Below are 14930 nucleotides of genomic sequence, written 5' to 3'. Positions count from 1 at the left end.
CTACCAACACTATGGCGTCTATGAAATTAAAAAAGCTCCAATCTGCTCTGGAAGACATTGAAACATTTGAAAACCCGAAAATCGATTTGGAACAGTACAAGACTTCGTCGCACATTGCAGCCTGTATTTTGCACACAGCTCAACATGTGTATGGCGATATTGCCGGTAAAACTGTAGCCGATTTAGGATGCGGTACTGGTGTGTTATGTATTGGAGCCGCTCTCTTGGGTGCTGAATACTGTACAGGTATTACAATACTGTAAAATAACCTTATTTACTACATCAACCAGAGACTAAATTTTAAGAAAAAAAAACAATTAGTTCTACTTACGTTTTTTTTTATTATAGGATTCGACGTAGACCCGTCAGCCTTAGAAAAGAGTGTAGAGAATATCAATTGTCATAATTTATCAAACAAATGTGATTTCATATTGTGCGACGTAAAAAATATTGACAAATTTGTACAAGCCAATTCATTTGACACGGTTATTATGAATCCTCCCTTTGGAACCAGAGTGAAGGGAGCCGATATGATGTTTTTAAAAATGGCTTTACATATGGCTCGTACATCTGTTTATTCATTACATAAAACGAGTACAAGAGCTTATATCAAGAACCAAGCACTGCTTGATTGCCGTGTTTACTCTAAAGTAATTGCTGAACTGAGATTTGATTTGCCGGCATCTTACAAATTTCACAAGAAAGACAGTGTTGATGTTAAAGTGGACTTAGTACGCTTTTCCAAAAATCGCTAATATGTTCCATTTCTACATAATAATATTCGGATTGAATCCGAATTCAACAGTGATAAAAGACATTACTTAAAATAAAAAGATTAACGGTACAATTTTTTTTTTTATTATTGTATAAAAATGCTTGTCTCTATTTAAACTGTTTTGTAATAATAAATTATATTTTCAAAATGTAATAATTACTATCAATTCCATTTTTTTAAACAAAACAATTATTGTGTATTAAATAAAATGGTTAAACTTTATATTTTCCAACTAAATAGTTGTTTTTTATTCAACATTATTAAAATTATAAACATAATCCATAGAAACGTTTAAATTAAATGTCTTTGTTTATAAATCAAACACATAAATATTTTTGTATTATATATTAAACGTATTTAACCGCGTGTAATGCATATGAAATATCAGTCGAATCTGACCAGCTCCAATTATTTGTTAGCGGGTTGTAGCTCAATCCATTTATTGTAATGGTATCACATTTGCCTAAAAAAAAACAATGTAAAACAGTTTTTTATTAGATTATCAATGTTTTATAAATAAATACACAGGGTTTGATTTTAAAAAGCCTGTACAGTCAGGTAAAAAGAAAAAGGTTAATTATATATACAGACACAAAAATAGAAAAAATAAATAAAAAGTCATCATTAAAAATCTAATATCTTCTCGAACCTAAAATTAAAATTAAAGAAAAATTATACAAGACAATGAAAAAGCTGTTGTGATATATAAATATACTTGACAATGTAGTTTAAGTATTCACAAGTACAGTTTTTGTTATTAACTACATTAAAATAATAATTAACGGATCATCATGTAGCTTTAACGGGCCATGAAGACCCAACGTTGCCCTCATGAGATGGTTTCTGGACAAATTTGCTAACCGGAGGATGGTGGCTCGTCTGGTAAAAAGGAGCTACCAACCTCTTCTTCGGTGACAAACTGATGACCCATCACGGATAGTGAATTCGTCTAGAAACCATCTCATGATGGCAGCATTGGGCTTATATCATGATAAAGATTACTTACAGCCAATTTCCAAAATAGATTGCAGTTCGTGCGGACGAATGAATTTTTCCCATTGATGAGTTCCTTTAGGTATAAAACCTAAATGCTCAGCTAGAACTACAACGCCCAACCATGATGCAAAGGTTTTATTTGGTGTAGTCAAAAAAATTGACCCTCCTGGCTATAAAAACAAAGTAGCTGATAAAAAAAAACAGCATACAATATAACTAAACATAAACTTCAGTAGTTGTAATACTTTTAAACATTCAACACAATTTGTTAAAAAAGTTTGTTTGTTCGATATATGTTCTATAACTTCTGATGTTATAACAGCATCGTACTTCCCTTCGTTAGATTTGACGTGATCTTCAATGGGTTCGTTCAAGTACCTAAAAATAATCAAAATCAAATATCTAATACAATATTAATGTTGCGTGAAAAGCATTTGTATTAAATTACGTAAGGTGTTTATTCTTGAGAAAAACAGAATGACTTTTGGCAATTTCAATCAATTCTTTACTGGGATCTATTCCAGTAACACTGCCCTCAAGACGAGCTAAAGCCTAAAACACTTTTATTAGCATAGTCATGCAAATGAATAGTGTAATCTGGGCTTCTTACTTCTGTCAAAATTCCTCCGCCACAACCTACATCAAGTATTTTTAAATTTTTCAAACTATTACGTGTATTTATATTTGAAGAATGAATACTTTTAGTATTTGACAAGCCATTGATTAAAAATGACACCCTATGGAGAAAAATGTAATTAATATGTTTTTTATTCCATATACATGACTATTATACAAATCACCTAAGTGGATTTAACGAATGTAACGCTTTTAAAGGTCCGGTTTTTTCCCACCAGTATTCTTTCATATTAGAATGATGATCCACTTCATAATCATTCACCGTTTCAGCATTGCTATGGATCAAATTTCTGGAAATCATATTTTAATCGTAAATTAATACTCGGTGGAAATTATCAATATAACAAAAAAAACTTTTTACATAGTAAACTAGTTTGATATAATGGTTAATCAATTCATATAACTTATTGTTAGTATATATTTGTTAAAAATTTAGACAACAAAAAAATGACTTTTAGTGACAAATAATTAGATCATAATATTTTTTTGTAATAACTACTCTTAAAACTACTGTGTAAAACAAAGGTAAAATAGAAAAAATTGTATTATTAAGCATTCTTACACATTATAATACCTACACACAAATAAATTAACTACTTTTAGTCCCCAATTTTGGCTTCTTAAAAATAAAAACAAGCAAAATGTGCTACAATACTTTGTGTTAAGAAAGAGCTAACCACAACTGTGTTAAAATCATGTAATAAAATCTACGTAAGTTGGGTGTCTAAACTTGTCATGTTTATTTTAAGTAACTTACTAGCTTTGGAAATAATAAACTATTTACCTTATAATATTTATAGATGCTGTAATTCGAGATTTCTTTGTTAATATGATCATATTGAATCTTCTTTTGGTTTTATAATTATCTTGTATATTATTCTTAAGCTTTATAAATTTTTGTCAACAGATTTAATTATGTACTTAAAAATTTCTATTTCTTTTCTTTATAGAGCTTACTGATAATCAAAATAATGTACTCAGTTATCAAGTATTAGTGATAGTCATTATCATAATTTTGCACAATATAATCTATCGAGGTTTTTTTTCATAATATTTGTTTACTTTTCTTATTTCACAATTCATAATATTTACTGAGGCTCTTTTCCATAATAATTAAACTTTAAACAGAAAAATGTATAAAATATATAATATTTATGTTACGTTTTGTTAGGTTTGGTGTTATTTTTATCCGAAAAAATCTTAATTATTACAAATTGTTATTATCGCTGTATAAGTACAGCTATTGATATTGTGCAGAGTATATATTTTATTAGTACAATAATATTCCTGTATATTAAAAGTATTTGAGTATGATAATTGAAATTTAGGTATTATTTAAACAAATCAGACCTTACACATGTCCGTTTCCATTTGGTATTTTCAGTCCAGCGATAAAACCAAATGTACCTTTTTCTATATTCTAATATAGAAAGAATTGGCATTAGCCATCGAAAATAACCCTAAACTATTATAAATAATTTATTATTTATAACTTAATAATAAACATTTTTTAAATAAAAATGTATTTTATTTTATTACTTGAACATTTATTTAAATAATTTCTATTGTTATTTAACCTTCAAGCAGATGGGTGGTCCTAAAAATCTTGTTGGCGGTCGTCATTAGAAAATTTTGTGAGTTTTTATTTAAACAAGGAATCTAGCAATCAATAGTTTTATAATAACTACAAATGTGTAGATTATAGATATCATCTATTTAGTTTTATTGTATAGTTTTTTTTTAATAAGACAAATGTTGGATAATTGTTGGAAAAAAAAATATACACATTAAAGAGCAAACCACTATCTACCAATATTAAAAAAATTGTTTATACTAGTATAAATAAGCAAAAAAAGCAGTTATAAAATAAATTAGAAAAAGTAACCGTTAAGAAAACTGTGTTACTTAAGACATAATTCATTTAATATATTATTATTAAAATTATTTTATACAAACAATTATATTTTTTGCACTCTATAATAAATAAACTAAACGAATATTTAAACATTGTTAAGTTATTGTTTTTCTCAGCTAATTGTAATAATTTACAAATTATATTTTAACAAATAAGGTAAGGTAATGCAATTCTATGCAAAAGAAATAATATAAAATATAACATTAATCTGACCATTAACATAACAGTACAGTATAAGTTAAGTAATATTTTTACATAATACATTATGCGAGATTAAATTATGTCTAATACACTACTGGGTATAGTGCCTGAAATATTAGAGCTATTTTCACTTGAAAGTTGATCGTCTTTTAGTGTTTTTTTATTTTCCATTCCAGTTTCGTCTTCATCTTCGTTAACACTCAAACTAGCTAATTCTTGCATTAACTCGGGGTCCAATTTTAAGGCCTAATAAATAAATTTTAGAAAAATTTAAATCTCGTTTTTTAAAAGAAAATGAACAAAGTTTTTATCTTACGCCATCGGGATTTAATGTTTCGTATTGATGTTTCAATGTTTGTAACTCGAATACGCTGGAACTGCATGCCGCCTTAAGTTCGTTTAATAAAACAATTTCATTTCGTAAATCGTTGTAATTCTGACAAACTTCTTCGGTTGGAATAGGATTTAGTTCTATACAGACAAATATATAATTAACAGTTTTTATAAATTGACGCTATTCCCTAGATTTAAGTATACATTTAAGTAATACATACTTATTTTTAACGACTGTAGGGCCTGTTCTACATTTTTCACTTTCTTTTGGCTTACGTTTGCGGGTATTTTCATCCGTTGGGATCGCGTAGACACGCCACTATTTTTAATGTCTGGAAATTTTATTGTCGTAGCTTCAAAATTCTAAATAAGATACAAATAATCGTCCATTAGTAAAATACATAATTATAAATATGGGATTATAAATATAATCTCATTTAACTTGTCGTTTGATAAATTGAGCATATATTACAACTTCGTAGTTTTATTTTATTTAATAGTCAAACATTACATTTGGATCAACTCTGGTTGGCCTAACAGTCACTGGAAGTCGTTTGCGATGATGTGGAGTCTTTTTATCACTTTTTAAGCTTTTACGACTTTCATTTTGTTTGTCAACAGCGCTTATTAGTTTCTGTAGATCTTGAGCTTTACGATCTCTTTCCTTTTTTCTCGTCTCAATTTTTCGTAATTCTTGTAGTAACATTTGTTCCTCTTCGATCTAGTTATCAATTATATAGTTATTAAAACACAATATTATTTTCACAAGTTTATTTTAAAAAATACTTATTGAAAACATTTTTTTTACAGATTGTATGTTCTCAATAAGTGATTTAAAAAAAAAGTTTTACTTGTTGAGGAGTTCTGCAATAAAGTCTTTCGAGTTGTTGCTTCCTGCGGGTTTCATGTTCTGCGTCATACATTTTTGTCTCATTAACACTGCCACCTCTTATCTAAAATTTAAATTTAAAAAAAAACTTTTAATTAATAAAATAACAATAATTGAGCAAAAAATAAGTGTATACTTTTTTAACTTACTTTAGTTAATGTATTACACACTGAATAGTATCTATCCTTTAAGTCTTCTGTAGTTCGCTTGACAGCGTTTTCATACTCTCCATAGTTCCACCTTCCTTGAATGACTATGAATCTCAAATCAAAGCGCTCACACATATCGAAGAGACGATCAGTTTCTTCTCGACTCCATGACTCTGATTGTAAGTGATCTTTATATTCACTGTCAGTGTATTTAAGAATTTCAATTTTCTATTGAACCAAAATCATGGCTACCGTTAAATTATATACTTTAAAAAATATACTAATATACTACATTACAAATTCTCAAATACAACATGACGTACATAATCTACATAAATTGTATTTGTTATTAAAGGAAATGATTACAATAAAAGAATTAAGGACATCAAATTAAGTATATATTAAATAATTTGCTTATAAGATAATATACACTTTTTAATTTTATGAATACCTTATTAAATTTAGCAAACGGATATTCTTTGCCCTCATCAGCTACTCTCCGCCAATGATAAAAAGCAACACCATCTTCACGTGCAGGATTTACAAAAGGTGCCCATACCCATGGCCGAACTCGTCGCATACCTAATCGAGCCTTTTGTTGTTTATACGTAGGGCCTAAAATAAAAATAAATAGACATAGGTGGGTTTAGTAATAACTAATAACTCAAATAATTACAGATAAAACAATTAAGAATACTTGCCCGTTTCAGTTTCGATAACCGGCGGTACATCTTTTTTATCATTGTACAACAAGGCAAACACTTCCCTGGCCATCCCTTCAGGACGTCGAGTTTGCCGAGTGGCTGAAGGCAATGATATCTTTTTCTTAGTTTGCGTACCAAGAATCTCATCTTTGGAAACCTGTGGACCGGTGCCACGGTCTATGTCTAAAATATCTCGGATATCTTCCGTCATTTTATAAAATAATATCCTCTCGATCGAATTCAATAATTATTTACACACTTGTCAGTGCACGTCAAATATTATGTAATCAAGAAACTACATTAAAATACAAAAACACCTACTAATTTGGAAACATCTTTGAGGAAATCAATTTATTATTTATTTTATTAACTATTACTGATGAAATATACTCTACACATCACTTGAGAAATAAGACACAATACTCAAGTTCGAAAACTAGTCTCAAAAGGACGCCAAAGCATACTTCTTTAGCTGGTCTCCTTATCGATGGCGACTGCGAACTGGCGTCTGGCGACCGCGGCGACTGCCGGCGTACCTCCATGATACCAGCCACCAGTATACCTGATACCAGCTAACACTACCCGAAAACTATCCAGATCCATGAGTGTGATAACAGTTAATCTTATCAGCTGCTGACAAAACATTACATACTTGGTACCTAAATTATAATTGGTTATGCGAAACATTTTCAAAACAAAAAACGATATCACAATTCACAATTTAAAGTTCCGAATTCCGATACGAATTACTTATTAGTAATTCCGCCTGTTAAATTCAAAATTTATATTAACAATAGTATTATAGTTTATAAATATATAATTTTATAAAATAATATATTGTTATTTGTAGGTTCATCTAACGTTTATTATTGTTAATGTAAAACACACGAGGATTCATACGATTTTATTTAGCTTGATAATTTGTTTTATGTATAATGATAATTTTTTTTACCCGTACAATTTTAATAATTACCAATTTTGCCTCATAATATGTTAATTTAATTATTAATTTATATAACAAGCTATATTTTTACATAATTTTATGATACATTACCTATTTTATTGAAATTGTTGGATAATTTTAATCATGAAAGTCTATTCCTTGGAAAATGGTTTGTATTTGGGAATTTCACATTTTACCGACGTCAAAAATGTAAAATGGCTCAAAGACAATATTTCTAAGTACTTTAAGGACCGATCACCTGTCTTAATTCGTCATTCATTAATTGTCGATCCATTTCAAATTGTAGTTGCAGCTAATAATGCTTGTTCATCTAGCAAACGTTCAACAATGGTCACTAAAACTTTAGCAACAGAAATTTTATTCAATTTGTCAGCCACGAAAAATATAACACAATCTTTGCGTGATTGCAGTGCAGGTGATCAAGATGAAGAATTTTTTGTTGCAATTGTATCTGATTTATGTAACGTACCAGAAATGAAAATATTCAATGAAAAATGCTTGGATGGTAAAGAAAATGACGTTTCAGATATTGATGAAACATTTATTAAGTCTTACTACAACATAAATGAAGAAGAAAGCAACAATTGTAGTATACTTGATTCTGTAGTTACTAGAATTGCATGTAAAAGTTTAATGTAAAATTTATATAAACTGTTTTGTTTTTGTGTGAAAACCATTACATACTCGTAAAATACATAATAATTAAATGTTAAATATATTTTCTTAAAATTTTGACAAAAAGATTACTCTTACAGTTTACTGTAATCAAGTTGTATGTTTTTAATCAGTGAACATATCTTTTAACAAGTAGAGTAGTGATTTTTACGCGTACTGTACAAATCTTTGTCATTTGCTCCAATTTATGTACTTAATGACAACAGGATGGCAGACAATTTTTTCATTTTTTTTTTAATTATAACAATTATATTAATATAGTATTAATTAAAAAGAGCAGAAAATTAAAAAAAAAACTCAAGTAGGTATGACAATTGTGATTTATTCATAGATTTTACGAGTATTAGATAGAGTTAAGAAAGATTTTAAAAATATATTAAGATTACCAAGAACAATTTTTCAAGTATGAATATATCAAATGTTCAATTTTGAATGTACAGAAAACAATATTTAATATTACAAAAAATTGGTTAATGAAAAATTAAAACTGTGTACCATCTTTATATTTAAACCTTAAGCTAGATAAAAACATAAAATGTATTAAAATAAACACAAAGGTAGATATTGGGCTCTGTCACAGAAATTTCTTTTAATCAAGAACAATAATATTTATGAATGTGAAATTAGTGACTATTTGTTTTTTTCTACTCCCCCAAGTTCGTCACTTCTTGGAACTAGGGGGTAGAATCGGTTTGCCACGATCTTTTCCTCTCAATTTTATCTCTGAAACAATATAGTAGAGATAAAATTAAAAAATACAATCACTACAATACAAAGACATCATAGACGGTGTTATATATGCAATGCGTACCCACAATACTGTGTTCAATTAATTGACATGTATGCGTGTACTTGTAACATACACGCATACATAGAAAAGTAGGACATACAGCTAATATTATATACTTACAACTACACCACTGATCATAGAATTAAATAAATATTTTATACAAATTTAAAATGCCATCTTGATTAGCTTATATACAAATATGGATTACTTCTGGTAAATGGATATACTTTTATTTGTTCTTACCCACCCACTCATTCTCATCATTAGTATGCAAAAGTTTGAACTTTAAACTTACCAAGTGCCCTTTCGATTTTGGAAATAATAACCTGATTCGGTATTCCACGACCAGCTTCATATTCTTGAATTACTTGTGGTTTTTCAAATATTTTCTAAATTAAAAATTAAAAAAATATATTAATGAAAAAAATGAAGACAAGCTAGCGGTGACTTACCGTTGCCAGTTGCTTTTGAGATAACCCTTTAGCCAGACGTCCTTGCTGTATAAGACGGCCTAAATCTATCGGGACTTTTTCATGCTTCAATTCCTCAGTTTCTCTATCTAACTTTGCCGTATTTTTTGTTGTAACTTGATGTTTATTTGTAGCAGCACCCCCTAATAGCCAAAATAGAATTATTAAATTTCAGAAAATATAATTTCTTTAGTTTTATGAACAAAAAAAAAACTGTTACTCTATCTATCTTAATATTGTGTTAATACAATTCATTTGAAACATACCAACTCTGATAATGTAATCGCATAAAACAAAACAACTATTAATTGCTCATATATAAAATAAAAATACAAATTTTGAATAGATAAATTGAGTTTTATAATAATATATCCTCCTTGTTCCTATTCACACTAATTACAAAATGTAGGATAATAACATAACAAGTTTAGAATCGATGAGGTCATTGCTGGAACGCATATACTTACATTTGACTTGAGTGTCAATTGTAGCTCCTTCACGTCTTGCTTTGTTAATGGCCTACGATAGAATAAAAAACCAAATAATTATATTAAAAAAAAAAGGTGTATTACTTGTGAACAATCAACATAATAAATGTGAAACATGTTAATAGAAAATATTATATAACGTACCTGCTCAGATTTCATAGTGGATGGCTTTGGGGGCCTTTTCCTCAGAATAGTCACTGTGTTCCAGTCACCCATGTTGAATTAACTTTTAAAGAACAAAAATGTTAATTTAATTCAACAATCAATAAAAATGTATGTGTTAAAATTTAGTGTAATGTAAATGAACACGTAAATTCGTGAAAAAAAAAAGTATATTATTATTATTGTAATACTATATTTACCTAATAGTTATTACGCTGAAATAGTCGTAGTTCACAAATCGCAGCTTTGAGTTTGCAGTGTGGAGTTTAGATTAGTATGGAATTATCGGAAATATATTTGGTGCCTCAAAACTTGTCGGTAGCTGGTATCGGTGTCTCCAAGTCGTACATAAACATATGGTCGAACTGGCCAGACACCAAAGACTCTCTAGGCTTTGAATTTACTTACGCGGGAAAATATAGAAATTACGAATTTATCATGATTTCAAAAAAACATATTATATGATAATTAATAAAAATATAGTTTGTGTTAAACAGAAATTAGAGTATAGACCAGTAATTCAATTAAACATAAATATTAAATCAAATATTTTAATACTAAATTAGACTGAATATCCTGTGGTTATTAGTGCAAAATCAAATTTGATAAAAAAAATTGACAAAGGCAAAATTTAACGAATTTCCCCACTATGGAGTGTAACCTATTAAAAAGGTACGTTTTCTCAAATTTGCCTTTTCTTTTTTGAACACCTAATTTGTTTACACCGATTTTAAACTGAAATAGTTAAGTCTTTCGGGCCAAAAAGTATGATCAATTTTCAGGCTGCTTAAAAATAACTTAAAAGTGCAAAAAAAATAAAATTTTAATAAATCCAGGAAAAACTTATCTTATGAGTATGTGCAACTTGTAAAAACAATAAAAAAAATTTTTTTAGATTATCCCAGTATTATTTGGGCAGTAGTAGTATTATAGTTGATATCTAATATTAGTATGAAATATGTGGACCCTGTCAAAATTAAAAGGCTGTTATAACCCTTTCAAGACCCGAATTTTTTCTGGCTGAAAAAACATTTTGTTTTTATCAATTATTTATTAATGACCACTCATGAGTGAAAAAAATCGGAGGACTTGGGGGGCTATACGCTCTCCACGTGTACCTTGGGACTCCGTGGAACGTAATTTTTAGGTCGGTATTATTATGTAATAACGTGTGTATATTTGTAATAGTTCAAGTTCCCGCCGAAGAGGACTAATACGTTCGTACAAATAGTTATGACGTCATTATTTTCCCTGTGAGACGACTTTACTTACATATTTTTCTCGAGGCGCTAACATAGTGGTGATTTTAAAGAAAAATATAAATATCAACCAAACTCAATTTTCTTGTTAGCCTATGGTAACTATGGTCTATGTCACAAAAAGTTGAAAATATTAATTTAAGACTAAAGATAGTGATGAATTGATATTTTTTTCATACTTATCAGATGTTATTTGTTAGGAACACGATTAACATTTTAACTAATATTAATAGCGTATGCGTATAAAATAATAACTAACAGTGGGTCTGAAAGGGTTAAGGTAACGCCGTAACAGCCGCTTAAGTCTATACTGGCGACTGGCAAACAGGTAGCTGTTATAATTTTTAAACAGTAAATTATATCTTCGCCTTTGGAACTATTCTTAATTCTAGTAAAACGTAATATTGTTCTACCATTATGGAAATTCCTAATACGAACTCATTATAGAGTTTTTTATAAGATGAAATTAAGATATGTTTTTACGTCAATATTTTATAAATCCAATGAGAACTTATCATTGACTATACAGCGTAGAAACCTGTACATTATTGAACAAAAATTGCTTTTTGAATGACGTTACTAATTATTTTTTGAGATGTCTGCTATTGGATTACATAGGTAGCATATAGAGGATCAATACTAATTAAATAATTCTGAAATTGCAGTAAATTTATTTACTACAGGAATTTATTTAATAATTTTATTTTTAATTATCTCCTTGATACTATTGACATTAATACCAAAATATGCTATATTAAATTTATATTCAAATTAAACACTACTGGTTTGTAATTGATACGTTAAAAAAACAATTTTAATCAATAGCTATTGCTGATTATTATTGTACAAGCTAATGTTATATAATAAAATTATTAATCATTATATAACAAACATAGTTACAACATAGACAATGGAAATTATTTTTTTTCGAAAATGTGTTTAATACAGATAGTAAAACTAACTAATAACTACATAATATTATGTTTTTATGTATGAAGCCATATTATGTTGATTATTAAAATTTGTCTTAGTTTTCATTGTTTAAAAAGAATATAGAGCTTGTTAATAATTACTATACACATTGATTCATAATAATAATTATTGAAAAAATATGACCTTTTCAAATATTTGACACATTAAAATCTCACTAATAATAATACAAATTATAAATGGTATATGAATTTATTAATTTTAATAATTATATTTTTGGAATTATTACTTATGTCTTATACATTTTTCATGATTACATGAATTATGAATTCAATCTGATAATGAGACCTATTTTGTAACTCTATTAACTTTAAAATATTACTAAGTAAATTTTTGACATTATTAAATGTTTAAAAACCAAATATAAACAAATAAATTAAGCATATAAAATGAAAAAATAAATAGTAGTATCAAATACAAACTGATAATTATAAATTCCTTGCTTGGTCTAGTTGAGAGTGTAAAGCTAGCATAATAGGTAATGTGTATAAATTTATTTTATTTAGTTTGCACTCTAACACCAGGGCATCCGATTGTACATAAATTAGCTTCATATCCATAAACCTTCAATTCTTGTATACAAGTTTGTATTTTTGACTTATGAACATTTGGAGGAACAAGACATATAGCATAGCCTCCTTTTCCAGCTCCTGTAAGCTTTGCGTGCAAATCAAACTTCTTTAGTATAGCCACAATAGCATCCAGTGTCTCGTGGGATACACCTAACCCCATCAGCAATCCTTGATTCATGCTCATAAGGTTCTAAATAAACATACAAAAAATTATTTAATGGAAAGATAAACTAACATGTTATAAATATAAGTAATATTTTCTTGGGTGATGTAGCAAAAGTTGCACATTACATAATATTAATACATTCACACACTAATAGAGCTAAGTAGTAAAATATTAATTTTTAACTACTTTTAATAAGTAATTTGGAATAAATGTGGCATTTCATAATGTTTAAAACAAATTTTTATTTTTAAATAAGTAAGAAATAGTTTAATTGTTTATAGGGTGTATTATTTAAATTAAATCCAACATTTTCAATTGTACCTAAATTTACATATTAGCTTTTCAATTAAAATAAATTATTCATTATTCTAGATTTTTTTATTATCCATTATTCAGTTATTCATAATTCATTAAATTTATTTATGAATAAAACAAAAAATGTATTAATGAATAAAACAATTAATAGTTTTTAATGACACTCATTCTTTATTTATAATTTGAATAATTGCTGTGCAACTTAGAATTTAAGTAACAAAAAAGTTGCTATAATAATAATGTAACAAGTAAAGTGGCAATTTTTATTTAATTTTAAAAGTAACTTGCTCTTAAGTGATTATTTTAAATGCTTACTTGTAAAACTTGAATTTGTTGAAGTTCTAGATTAGGGTTTTGAGCCATTAAATCAATTGCGCTTGCAGCTGCATTTACAATTTTCGCTATTGAATCGAAAATGGAATCAAGTATAGGTCTATAGGTATTATCGTTGTACTTATTTCTTACACTTTTCACCACATGACCAGTTGATCTTTCAACTCCTTATAGTTTAAAAAATAGGTTTATAGACAATATTAGTATAAAAAATACACATACATTTCCAAAAATTCTAAGCTTACCAGAATATATCAAAAGAATTTTTAGTTCTGGAGCTTCTAAAAGCTTATAACTGTTGAGCTTTGTATACTCGACCATTGTACCGTAAGTGCATATTGTATTATCCAAACCAGAAGCTTTTGAGTGTATGAAATTTTCAGCCAGTAAAGCCCATCTGTTGATTAAGCTTTTTTCCTAGAATTTTTTAAAAAATGATTTCTTATAATGTACTCTATGTTTTATTCTGTAAAATATCAAAATATAAACTAATAACATAAATTTTTACCCCATCACTAAAAGCAAAATTGTCCGTAAATGGTTCTATTATTAATAAGTTGTCTCCGCTTTGAGAATGAAAGTCATCCAACTGTGGATCAAACTGTATTTCTACGTTTGAATTGATTTTAAATTTGACATATGACAAGCATGCTGCGACCAGTGAAACACAATACGAAGCAGAGCTACCAGTTCCAGCTCCTAACTTCAATGCAGTTTTCACTTCGATGGTAAAGGAAACATTTTTCAATTGTTTCATATAACATGTTAGTATTCCTCCAAAAATAAAATGCAATACAACGAGTGTTTTTTTGGTGTTTCCAGACAAAGAATCAATTTCATTTAAGAACGGTTCATTTTTATTCAGTTTATTTATTGTTTCTTTAAAATATGAAGAAGGAGAAAATGATGATTTTTTATCCAAGTGGATAGTCAACATTCCAGAATAATTTATCAGTGGTAATATAATGCGACACGGGACTATATTTGGTTTTTGATTATTGCAAAAATTTTCAGTAAATGCCAGTGAAGTATTCTGATCAATAGCGCACGCGATTGCTGGTTTCCCATAAACGACACTGTGTTCACCAAAAAGAATTATTTTGCCAGGAGCGGTAACTTCAAATTGGATGTTGGAATTCATTTCTTAA

General features: G+C 28.1%; 6 protein-coding genes across 6 annotated transcripts; 2 read left to right on the top strand and 4 right to left on the bottom strand.

The window, feature by feature from the left end:
• Positions 1-11: 11 nt before the first annotated feature.
• LOC126834191 (rRNA N6-adenosine-methyltransferase METTL5) lies at positions 12-997 on the top strand. Its single transcript, XM_050565943.1, has 2 exons — positions 12-246; positions 349-997. Exons 1-2 carry the CDS (start codon positions 12-14, stop codon positions 753-755), a joined length of 642 nt encoding a protein of 213 aa, XP_050421900.1. The 3' UTR covers positions 756-997.
• Positions 988-3357, bottom strand: LOC126834190 (ubiquinone biosynthesis O-methyltransferase, mitochondrial). Its single transcript, XM_050565941.1, has 7 exons — positions 3192-3357; positions 2572-2697; positions 2382-2508; positions 2220-2323; positions 2017-2149; positions 1782-1941; positions 988-1238 (listed from the first exon to the last, which is right to left on the bottom strand). The coding sequence occupies exons 1-7, from the start codon at positions 3242-3244 to the stop codon at positions 1123-1125; spliced, it is 819 nt and encodes a 272-aa protein (XP_050421898.1). The 5' UTR covers positions 3245-3357; the 3' UTR covers positions 988-1122.
• A 1017-nt stretch (positions 3358-4374) lies between these two features.
• Positions 4375-7130, bottom strand: LOC126834588 (DNA methyltransferase 1-associated protein 1). The gene is made up of 8 exons (XM_050566615.1): positions 6596-7130; positions 6346-6509; positions 5895-6122; positions 5708-5809; positions 5368-5577; positions 5078-5219; positions 4840-4994; positions 4375-4769 (listed from the first exon to the last, which is right to left on the bottom strand). The coding sequence occupies exons 1-8, from the start codon at positions 6807-6809 to the stop codon at positions 4596-4598; spliced, it is 1389 nt and encodes a 462-aa protein (XP_050422572.1). The 5' UTR covers positions 6810-7130; the 3' UTR covers positions 4375-4595.
• Positions 7131-7398: 268 nt separating this feature from the next.
• Positions 7399-8639, top strand: LOC126834589 (EKC/KEOPS complex subunit Tprkb-like). The gene has a single exon (XM_050566617.1). It carries the CDS (start codon positions 7686-7688, stop codon positions 8199-8201), a length of 516 nt encoding a protein of 171 aa, XP_050422574.1. The 5' UTR covers positions 7399-7685; the 3' UTR covers positions 8202-8639.
• Positions 8255-10489, bottom strand: LOC126834590 (endothelial differentiation-related factor 1 homolog). Its single transcript, XM_050566618.1, has 6 exons — positions 10348-10489; positions 10130-10211; positions 9965-10016; positions 9480-9640; positions 9323-9416; positions 8255-8960 (listed from the first exon to the last, which is right to left on the bottom strand). Exons 2-6 carry the CDS (start codon positions 10199-10201, stop codon positions 8899-8901), a joined length of 441 nt encoding a protein of 146 aa, XP_050422575.1. The 5' UTR covers positions 10202-10211; positions 10348-10489; the 3' UTR covers positions 8255-8898.
• Positions 10490-12580: 2091 nt separating this feature from the next.
• LOC126834375 (mevalonate kinase) lies at positions 12581-14923 on the bottom strand. The gene is made up of 4 exons (XM_050566244.1): positions 14291-14923; positions 14028-14199; positions 13765-13949; positions 12581-13158 (listed from the first exon to the last, which is right to left on the bottom strand). The coding sequence occupies exons 1-4, from the start codon at positions 14921-14923 to the stop codon at positions 12895-12897; spliced, it is 1254 nt and encodes a 417-aa protein (XP_050422201.1). The 3' UTR covers positions 12581-12894.
• Positions 14924-14930: the final 7 nt, after the last annotated feature.

This window comes from Adelges cooleyi, unplaced genomic scaffold (genome assembly GCF_023614345.1).
Source record: "Adelges cooleyi isolate 19-005CV unplaced genomic scaffold, UGA_ACOO_1.1 ACOO_flye_CR_arks_rails_tigmint_CR_PRNA_21, whole genome shotgun sequence".
NCBI lineage: Eukaryota > Metazoa > Arthropoda > Insecta > Hemiptera > Adelgidae > Adelges > Adelges cooleyi.
Note: the sequence above shows the minus strand (reverse complement) of the source record. Positions and strands in the feature narration are given on the sequence as shown.

Bases quoted from the DNA above. Each gene is read 5' to 3' on its own strand.
- LOC126834191 (XM_050565943.1), top strand. From the start codon at position 12: ATGGCGTCTATGAAATTAAAAAAGCTCCAATCTGCTCTGGAAGACATT. The intron at 247-348 runs GTATTACAATAC...TTTTTATTATAG, and splicing joins GGGTGCTGAATACTGTACAG to GATTCGACGTAGACCCGTCA.
- LOC126834190 (XM_050565941.1), bottom strand. From the start codon at position 3,244: ATGATCATATTAACAAAGAAATCTCGAATTACAGCATCTATAAATATT. The intron at 2,324-2,381 runs GTAAGAAGCCCA...AAAGTGTTTTAG, and splicing joins GCGGAGGAATTTTGACAGAA to GCTTTAGCTCGTCTTGAGGG. The intron at 1,942-2,016 runs GTATTACAACTA...TTGTTTTTATAG, and splicing joins ATTGTGTTGAATGTTTAAAA to CCAGGAGGGTCAATTTTTTT.
- LOC126834588 (XM_050566615.1), bottom strand. From the start codon at position 6,809: ATGACGGAAGATATCCGAGATATTTTAGACATAGACCGTGGCACCGGT. The intron at 6,510-6,595 runs GCAAGTATTCTT...TTTTTATTTTAG, and splicing joins GGTTATCGAAACTGAAACGG to GCCCTACGTATAAACAACAA. The intron at 5,220-5,367 runs GTAATGTTTGAC...TATCTTATTTAG, and splicing joins CAACCAGAGTTGATCCAAAT to AATTTTGAAGCTACGACAAT.
- LOC126834589 (XM_050566617.1), top strand. From the start codon at position 7,686: ATGAAAGTCTATTCCTTGGAAAATGGTTTGTATTTGGGAATTTCACAT.
- LOC126834590 (XM_050566618.1), bottom strand. From the start codon at position 10,201: ATGGGTGACTGGAACACAGTGACTATTCTGAGGAAAAGGCCCCCAAAG. The intron at 9,641-9,964 runs GTAAGTATATGC...TTTGGCTATTAG, and splicing joins AATTGACACTCAAGTCAAAT to GGGGTGCTGCTACAAATAAA. The intron at 9,417-9,479 runs GTAAGTCACCGC...TTTTTAATTTAG, and splicing joins CTCAAAAGCAACTGGCAACG to AAAATATTTGAAAAACCACA.
- LOC126834375 (XM_050566244.1), bottom strand. From the start codon at position 14,923: ATGAATTCCAACATCCAATTTGAAGTTACCGCTCCTGGCAAAATAATT. The intron at 14,200-14,290 runs GTAAAAATTTAT...AAAAAATTCTAG, and splicing joins ATTTTGCTTTTAGTGATGGG to GAAAAAAGCTTAATCAACAG. The intron at 13,159-13,764 runs GTAAGCATTTAA...ATGTTTATTTAG, and splicing joins AACAAATTCAAGTTTTACAA to AACCTTATGAGCATGAATCA.